Source organism: Rhagoletis zephyria, unplaced genomic scaffold (assembly GCF_001687245.7).
Source record: "Rhagoletis zephyria isolate East Lansing unplaced genomic scaffold, Rhagoletis_zephyria_1.1 Rzeph_scaffold_00368, whole genome shotgun sequence".
NCBI lineage: Eukaryota > Metazoa > Arthropoda > Insecta > Diptera > Tephritidae > Rhagoletis > Rhagoletis zephyria.
Genome location: NW_016157452.1, coordinates 25,247 through 34,981, shown reverse-complemented (window position 1 = coordinate 34,981; position 9,735 = coordinate 25,247). Strand labels below are relative to the sequence as shown.

The 9,735-nt window shown below is 35.2% G+C and overlaps 2 protein-coding genes across 2 annotated transcripts in view; one reads left to right on the top strand and one right to left on the bottom strand.

Moving 5' to 3' along the window:
* The window catches only part of LOC108359264 (probable ATP-dependent RNA helicase DHX35), a 42,228-nt gene that overhangs the window by 9,369 nt on the left and 23,124 nt on the right, over positions 1 to 9,735 (top strand). The gene's annotated exons all lie outside the window — the stretch shown is intronic.
* Positions 3,310 to 7,435, bottom strand: LOC108359266 (tubulin beta-1 chain). Its single transcript, XM_017611042.1, has 2 exons — positions 7,194 to 7,435; positions 3,310 to 4,712 (listed from the first exon to the last, which is right to left on the bottom strand). Exons 1-2 carry the CDS (start codon positions 7,248 to 7,250, stop codon positions 3,426 to 3,428), a joined length of 1,344 nt encoding a protein of 447 aa, XP_017466531.1. The 5' UTR covers positions 7,251 to 7,435; the 3' UTR covers positions 3,310 to 3,425.

Below are 9,735 nucleotides of genomic sequence, written 5' to 3'. Positions count from 1 at the left end.
GTTTATGAGCTGTTCATGAAACTTGCAAATTATTACTGGAAAAGCGTTCGCGTACTTTTTTGCAAATTTTTTTCTATGAGAGCGAATTCTTAGAAATAAAGTTACTGGAGAGTTACTGGCAAGTTAGTGGATAATTTGTAAAAAAACACAACTAATAAACAACCAATTTACGCACATATGTAAGTACGTCGATATGTATGTGTGTATGTAATTAGGCATATATGATATATGCCGCGGATATAGGCGTACACCAAATCGGTTACTAATCGCAGCGCTAAACAACGGCATGCAGATTAGAGGTATACGCCGCCGAGCCACACCGCCGCCGCCGCCGCCGATTTTTGTCATTCCTCACTCGCCGCCGCCGAGTTACGAAAATATAAGCGCGGCGGCGGCGGCGTTCGGCGCCTAAGGAATTTTGTACAAAATTTTCACGTTGTATGCACATTGAAATACATACATCGTTTGAAGGAACTAAATACTACTCGTTTAATAACATAGGTAACATATTTACGATCGAAAGCGTTTATTACAGTTAAATTAGGGTCGAATACTAGTAATCTAACGATTTTTTTCCGCAGTAGACAACTTTTTCCAATACTACAACAACAATAAAGTTATAACACATCAAAAACTTTAACGCCAATATCTCAGAAATCAGTTTTAACCGAAGCAGCTTCTGTTCATCTAACTCATTCCATCTAACTCCTCAATTATTAGAGATAAAACAAAGACAAGTTGATTTTACTGAGTATTTTTTTTTTATATTTTAAACAGACTTTAAATAAAGAGCAAACACTTTTTTTTGCTAATTTTTCCATTCGTTATTTTTATTCTGGGATCCCACATACGTATACAAGTACTAGGTGGCTGTGTGAAAATTACGTTAGCATTCCTTAATGGTGGTCAAACCCCAGGAAGGTTTTGCTCCCTCGCATCGCAACGTTTTCTACAAAGGGTTAAAGTTCCCCCTTTTTGGTAAAAATTACTATTATTTTTCATTACATTCGGTTCTCCTTAGAAAAATTTGGCGCTTAATATGTTAGTGGACATTTTAACCATCTATAAGCCATTTTTTTAAACAGTGGGTCAAAAAGAACCGTTCTGGTTCGAGTTGATGGGTTAAACTTTTAGAAAAAAGTAGACTAACCTTGTTTTCAATATGTAATCCGCAAAAAATCGTAAGAACTCCGTAACATAACGGTTGATAAGATTACTGCAAAAATTTATTGATAGCGACATAAATTATCCCAATAACTTAACTTTAAAAATATTTTTTTTCTTTAAATTTAAATAGTACATACGGATCTGTCCTGCAGAAAAAAATTATCAATTGATAAAAAATAACGCGTTGTAGTTAGTTTTTTTGCGGGATTTCTTTAAAATATATAACTTGTAGTTAGCTACAAAAAGCTAGTTTGAAACTAGTTGACAAGTAATGCAGGAGTAATGACGGAGATTGTTTTCTTTAGACGCGTTTGGACAAACACGTTGAGGACAAGTAAAGGGAAGATCGAAATTTCATATTATTATTTTGAAGTTATGTCTGACGGAGTTCGAATATGGGACCACCTACAGCAGAATATGAAAACAAATATGAAATCTAATAAAGTAAATAAAAAAAAATAAATAAAAATAATATAAAAAAATATTTTGTTTTTCCTATTGATATTTTATGTCCAAAAGTAGTTAGTTACAAGTTAGTTACATCTAATGCAGAGGTAAACCACCCTTGACTATTTCGCGGCCATCGCATGGAAATATAGTTAGCTTTCGTCAAAGAAAATATACAGATAATAAGTGACTTTTAGCTCCTTCCTAATCAACTTAAAGTTAGCTTAAGACCTTCTTCTGTGGTTGTTTATTCGCAGCAAATTCCTTATAAAACAATATATTTTGTATTTAAATAGGTTTATTTTGTGAAATTCAACAATAAAAAGCCACAAACAGTTTCCTTATTAGTTTAAATTTCATCCAGCAACATGCGATCAGCTGTTTTTCGTACTGGCAAATTCTTACAAGTAAAAATTTATCCAGTAAAATCCAGTAAAAACTTGCAACTTCAGCTGTCATTTTTCGCTCTCTCAATTTCCCCTACTTTGCAAGTTTTTGCGTACGAAAACGCCAAAACATGAAAATTCGTAAAAACTTTTACTGGATTTTACTGGAAATGAGTAAAAAAACGCAACTATTCTGGCGATCTACATGAAAGGTGGAAATACATACACATTATATACATGTACTTGGTAAGTACATGCATACAAATGTATGTATAACTACGTAAACAATTGACAGGATGAGTCATATTACCTCGTTGGTTCTACCTTTTAGGACATAATAAGGGTGAAAATGAAAATGATTCATAGAAGAAATACATATGCACGGGGTAAGAATGCAGCTCTGGCTAAATTTCTTACTTACGCTTATGCAACTAATATGACTCATAGTTCATGCATAAAGCAATGCACTCATTTATTTAATATTATATAAGCATACTTTCGGGCGTTTCTACTGCTCAAGTATGGCACTACTATGACTAAGCTGCGGATGTTTATGCAGAACACGAAGCCTAAAAACATGTACCTGGATAGGCTGTATTGTAGATCAAAGGCATATAAAACAAGCAGAAGTATTAGGGCGAAAACAACATTTACGTGCTTACCTTTGCTTATTTTTGATGACAAGGACCAACCCCAAAAACCCCTGGGACCTGCTTGATGATTACGTCAGCAATATTTATATATATGTCTATATATTTAATTTTCCGAGTTTGCTGAAACATTTTTAGATTCCAATAGTAACTATATATCAAATGTACATATCCGTTACCTTAATATAGAAAGGCCCTATCTCACATCGCCGCTAAATACAAAAGCCGTAACTAAGTAAAAATTCCAAATTCTCTTTTTGATTGATTATTATTGCATTTCATCGAATTATAAGTCCCCACATCATTTTAAGCAATACAAAATTTTTTGTCAATTACGCCTTTTTTGCATTTTAGCGACTATATGAGTTAGGGCCTTCTATTACTACGGGTATACGCACGTATTGTTTGCAAATAACAATTTGCAAAATGCTAAATTTTGCCGTATGAACGCTGGGTAAATTTTTTATTTGCTAATCGAACTGATAACCTCTTTTTTTGGAAGTCGGTTAAAAAAAGAGACTGATGCCTTGGCTGGATGCATTTCTGAACAAGACAAAATGTATTCGCCTCTGTTTGCATTTTATAAAACATTCCTCTACGTACCCATTTTTTTTTTCGAGCCCAAGCATTTAGCTAATTTAATTAAAAATACAGAAATATTTAGTATTATTTGCTTTTTTCGAACTTTTGAAGCCAACTGACTTAATTCAATTAAATAAAAATACAATTCGATTTAACGAATCCCACGAACATTTGAGCACCCATTTTCAAAAATTTAATTTTCGTCAACTTCAGCTTCTTGCTCTTCCTCGAATTCGGCATCTTCGTCAGCTGTTGCTTCTTGATACTGTTGGTATTCTGAGACCAAATCGTTCATGTTGCTTTCAGCCTCAGTGAATTCCATTTCGTCCATGCCTTCGCCTGTGTACCAATGCAAGAAAGCTTTCCTACGGAACATAGCAGTGAACTGCTCCGAGATACGCTTGAACAATTCCTGAATAGCTGTCGAATTACCAATAAATGTAGCAGACATTTTCAAACCTCTGGGTGGAATATCGCACACGGCAGTCTTTACGTTATTGGGGATCCATTCAACAAAGTATGAGCTGTTCTTATTTTGGATATTCAGCATTTGCTCATCAACTTCCTTCATTGACATCCTACCACGGAAGATAGCAGCAACAGTGAGATAACGACCGTGTCGGGGATCGCAGGCAGCCATCATGTTCTTGGCATCGAACATTTGTTGTGTAAGTTCTGGCACTGTAAGAGCACGGTACTGTTGAGATCCTCGTGATGTTAGCGGAGCAAAGCCAGGCATGAAGAAATGCAATCGAGGGAAAGGAACCATATTCACTGCTAATTTGCGTAAGTCAGCGTTCAGTTGACCAGGGAATCGGAGACAAGTTGTTACACCAGACATTGTTAATGAGACCAAGTGGTTTAAATCGCCATATGTTGGGGTGGTCAATTTCAGTGTGCGGAAGCAAATATCGTACAAAGCTTCGTTATCAATGCAGTACGTTTCATCTGTGTTTTCGACCAGCTGATGCACTGAGAGGGTCGCGTTGTAGGGTTCAACAACTGTGTCTGATACTTTAGGTGAGGGTACAACTGAGTATGTGTTCATTATTCTGTCGGGGTATTCTTCGCGGATTTTAGAGATGAGTAAAGTTCCCATACCGGAACCGGTGCCACCGCCCAAGGAATGTGTCAGTTGGAATCCTTGAAGGCAATCGCAGGATTCAGCCTCTTTGCGGACGACATCGAGTACAGAGTCGACCAACTCAGCACCTTCTGTGTAATGACCTTTCGCCCAGTTGTTTCCGGCACCAGATTGTCCGAAGACAAAGTTATCTGGACGGAAAATTTGTCCAAAAGGTCCCGAACGCACGGAATCCATAGTGCCGGGTTCCAAATCGACAAGGACAGCACGTGGCACATATTTTCCACCGGACGCCTCATTATAATAAACGTTGATGCGTTCTAACTGCAAATCGCTATCACCATGATAGGCTCCAGTCGCATCAATTCCATGTTCGTCAGAGATGATCTCCCAGAACTAAAATTAAATAAAACGAATACAATAATTAAAAAAAGTTTAAGAGACTAATTAACGAAAAAATTAATATTGAAGCGCTAAGCTAAGCTTTGAATTTAATCACAAATTATCTCTATATCACCTTTCTCTTTATGCTCGCCTACGTTGGCATGTATCCATGTATTGATTTGTATACACACAGATGTACATACACATACTCACATGCATATTGAAGTTTGTATGCATATGTATATACATAGCTATAAGTATTATGTACTATGTATATATCTACATATATAAAGCTACAAATAACTACAATTATTTCACTATTACCATTTATCGCTAACTTTTATACATACATACATATATAAGAGTAGAACTTGTTTACCCACAACCATGTTTAGCTTTTTTTAAGTGATGAAGTCATCGCAGCAAATCATAAAAGCCAAGGCGATACGTGGGCAAAAAATCTGAGATACATATTAACAACATGTAAGAACATATATAATGTGCATGATGTACATATGTAATGTAATACCAAAAAAGATTTAAACAAACATAGAATGCGACAAAACTCTTACATCACCATATCTCAAATTAAAGAAAGATATTAAGTCTGCTTTTAAGCTTACGTCATTTCTAAACAAATATCAAGGTGTGGGCGGTTAAGTAGGATTTTCATTACAAAACATACAAATGTACGTGGGTGCATGATAAAAATATAGTAAGGTAGAACCGCTGAGAGTCACTTTTAAGATTCTTGACGTTTCCAAACAATTTAATTTTTAAATTTACTCACAAACTCACACACACATTTTCATTTTCAATCTCAAGCAACAACAATTTCTAACAATTTCAATTTTTTATTTTCACTTTTATATGATTTTAAAATGTTGGCAAACTTCAAAAAAAAATCATGGCCGACAAATTGAGAGAACGGTTATACCTTGCTATGTTTTTATCATGCGTGGGTGTTCCGATTAATCAAATTGAGGCTAGCCTCTTGTTGTTTTATGACAGATGTTAAGCATTCCATATCGCATAAACAACCAACCTACCAACCAGATATCGTACATATCTACATTCATAGATACATACATATATAAAGAAAATTATATTTGCCAACTATGTACATAGATAATTTTAGTTGTTTTAGTTTTGAAACGAGTTTTAGTCATCCTGCGCTAGATTTGGTCTAGTTATTTTATATTTCCTACAACTATACCATTTCAATGCACATGATTCAATAATACAAGGTTAGATAATTATTGACAGCTGCGGTTTGACACTCCCTTACAAAAGGTTGCATTTACGAAGGACAGAGAAAGGGCAAGAATGCAATCCCTTGTTTCGAAAATGGTAGTAGAAAAGTACGCAAAGTAGTCAATTAGAAGTGAAATTCCTTTCGTAAATTCTAATGTATTTGCAGGAAATCTAGCATTTTAAACGAAATGTTGAACGTAATATTGATATATCTACGTGAATTACGTAATTTATATGCTATTTAGCCGTATAAAAACTGCAAAATGACTCAAAATTAAAATAAGACTACTATTAGACTGATGTAAATATCCAATGCTTATGTTTTCATCAGTTAAATATGCTTCATATGCATATACAAATAAACATATTGCACAAAAGCTTATACCTTTATTTAACACCAAAGCTACACTGTTTCCATGTAAATTTGCAAAGAAGCAACATGGTGCCACTGCTAAGGGAGCGGTGCGAGAGGGACAACTGTCAGTTTATCGAACCTTGTATTATTGAATCATGTTCAATGCATACAATTTTTCCTATGATTCATGCCGGCCGAAAATTGTTGTACATAAATGCAAACACGAACTTTTCGTTCTAACCTCTCCAACTACTTGTATATATACGAACATATATATATGTATGTATATACATACACGACCTATAGGTATACATATATACAAAATGTCGACGTCACTCAAATGGTCACGAACGCCAACGGCGAAAATCGACCTACTTATATCCAATAGTTTTACAAAATAGTCTTTCAATTATTAATCCAATTTTAGATAAAGGTAAGAGTCTTAATTTTATTTTTTTTACAAACTAAAATACCGTAACTATGACCGTTACATTAAATAATGTCTAAATATTTGTTTTATCTGCCGGTACATGCATACATACATATATATATATATATATATATATATATTTGCAGTTTGCAGTTTGCGCAAACCTTTTCTCCGAAAAACTGTACATCTACATGCGTTCCAAGCACACCTGGTCGATTAAGCTACTTGCAGTACATAAAAACCTCGATTATTGCCAATTTTCTAATGCTATATACATACACATGCCAACAAATTCTATATATCAAATACATCAATTATCGCAAGGCGAATTTGACCCGGAAAATATCGATTTCTCCTCTTATATAGAAATTATGTATATGTACATAACAGATATACATATCTATATGTAGATTAAAATTTTTTCCAACACTACTACTGAAATTCCATAACTTACCTTGGCTCCAATCTGGTTACCGCACTGACCAGCTTGAATGTGAACGATTTCTCTCATTTTGTACAATAAAATTTAATACACTTTCCACTTAAATACAAATATAATTTTCGCAAATTCCCGACTCTACTTCTCAAACAACTGATTACTGCAAGCTATGGTTACTTTCTAAAAACAGCAAGCGCTTCAACCGCCCTTTTTACCTAGCAGACAACGCCCAATACGTCTTGCGTTGGCCGACGCTACACGCAAGGTTGCCAAAACTTTTCACATTTTTTAGATCAATGCGCCTACAGTAAAAAATGTGCGTAATATCAAACGCGCACATTTCTCACCATCACAGGCTTGCATTCGAACCAAGGCAAAGGGCCCTGTCACACGGTCAGTATTTATTGACGTGATCCAAGTATCGCGATATTTATTGATGGTGTAGCATGCAGTATTGATGGATCGTGATCCATATCGCAAAATTTCTAAAAATTTTGAAATCTGGATCACGGATCGCAATACCGTCAATAAATATTGAACGTGTAGCACTTTCAAAACGCGATCCATACATTTCGTCGGGTACATCTTTTACTCTCATAATGCGAACATCGGCTCTGCCTTCGCTCTCTGGGCTTAAAATCATTCAAAACAAATTTTAATTAACATTGGAAATTGGAAATTGGAAAAAATAATTGTGGAATGCATTATAAATAAAAATATTTTCTTGCGTCTTAATAAGCTTTCAGCACAAAAATTATGCAAATACTGACGCGATAAATATTGAACATGTAGCATTCGTGCGCGATCCATCAATCCATCAATATGGATCGCGATCCAAATATCGCGATAACTACTGATCGTGTGACAGGGCCTAAACAGATAGCAGCATTACCCAGGGTTTCCACCAGACAAAAGAGCTGGGATATCATCGGTTTTAGCGTAATATACAGCCCGATTCTGAATAGAAAGTCCCTAGGAATATTTGCTCATTTCTCTTTCTCCTATCGTGAATAAAAATTTCCTGAGGATTTTTCCCCTTTTCCCTATTCTCCTATTCTAAACGATCTTCGAAAAAGGGCAAATGTATTTCGGGAAAAAAGTAGGTATTATGAATGTCAAAAAGGAGGAGAATTGATTTCGTTGTTCTGGGAGAATTTTCACCGGTATTTTAAATAGGAACTGCTACAAAAATGTAAGTTAATTACAATTTAAAGGAAATTTGGTGTAATAAAACGTTTAAACCTTTAATTTTAGGTCCAAGGCAACAAATGAGAAACAGGTAGAAATCTTAATAAGCCTAATGGAAGCCAGGTTATTTTGGTTTATTACATGAAAACGCGCGATTGGAATCAAAATATTTCAACTCACATGTGTAGTTAAAAGACTAAATTTTAATTTAGCACTAATATTTAAATTTCTGGAGCACCAGTTTATTAATAATGCTGCTTCCAAAATTCACAGTGGCAACTGGACCTAGCAAAGGGTACCAATTTACACAGACGAACGAGAGCACAAAGTGTGTTGCCCGAGCACGAGCAACTCGGTGCCCCTCTCCTTTCGTCGTCACGCTCTCTCCTACAAACGTCGAGTTGCGGCAACAAAAATCGCCGTGTGTAAATGAGCACTTACCCGTTTAGTTAAAAGATTGAGCTTTAATTCAAAACACAGATTTGAAATTTCCGCGCACTCATTTATTAACAATGAACAAAATGTAGATTAAGTATAGTATCAATGCTTAATTAAGAATAAAATCAAAAGTTAACTACATAATTAACGCTTGTGTGTCTATAAACTGGCAACTAAGTCGTATTTTTTTATTAAAAAACGTGAATTTTGTGTATTTATCAAAGAAAACTCTAAATTTCCGAATATATTGAAATCTTTATTCCAAAAAAAAACAAGGTTTGTTTAGTTATAGGGACGCCAATGCCTGTCAGCGCGTTCGCCCAGACAACTCATTAAGCACACCCAAGTTTGAGCGGAACTCCTCAAAAATACTTAACATCAAAGTATAAAATATCACAAATATGAATCATACACACATGCAACAGCAATTGCTATGAATTGCTACCGTATAATTTCAAGACACGCATTCGGTTGGCGAGTGCGTTGGTCATGGCGGTCATAAGTTCAGCCAACACATTCAATGTTCCATTAGCCGTAGCTGTTCCAATATGAATATTGAAAAATAAATAGCAATTATCACTTTAGAATGTTAAGAAAAGTGTTCGTTGACAAAATTACCTGTGCCACTCTGCCTTAGTACCGTTGTTGCTCCCTTTCATACCATAGTAATTGTGTATGCAACTCTGAATCAAAGAAATTCATGCTCCTTCTCATTATCAACAATGATCAGATTTTAGGTGCGTTCGTTTAAAATCTCCAACAGAAACCAACCAACTGCCAAATTCCGGCGAAATGTCATCTGTTCGCTCACAAGAGAGAAATATCCAAAATAGTACGCGAACAGAAAATTTGCAGAAACTTGCAAGTTAGACGAACAGCTGATATAATTTTTGTTTACATTCAAAAGTGTAAAATTTAAAACGTACGAAAA

Bases quoted from the DNA above. Each gene is read 5' to 3' on its own strand.
- LOC108359266 (XM_017611042.1), bottom strand. From the start codon at position 7,250: ATGAGAGAAATCGTTCACATTCAAGCTGGTCAGTGCGGTAACCAGATT. The intron at 4,713-7,193 runs GTAAGTTATGGA...ATTTAATTTTAG, and splicing joins GTAACCAGATTGGAGCCAAG to TTCTGGGAGATCATCTCTGA.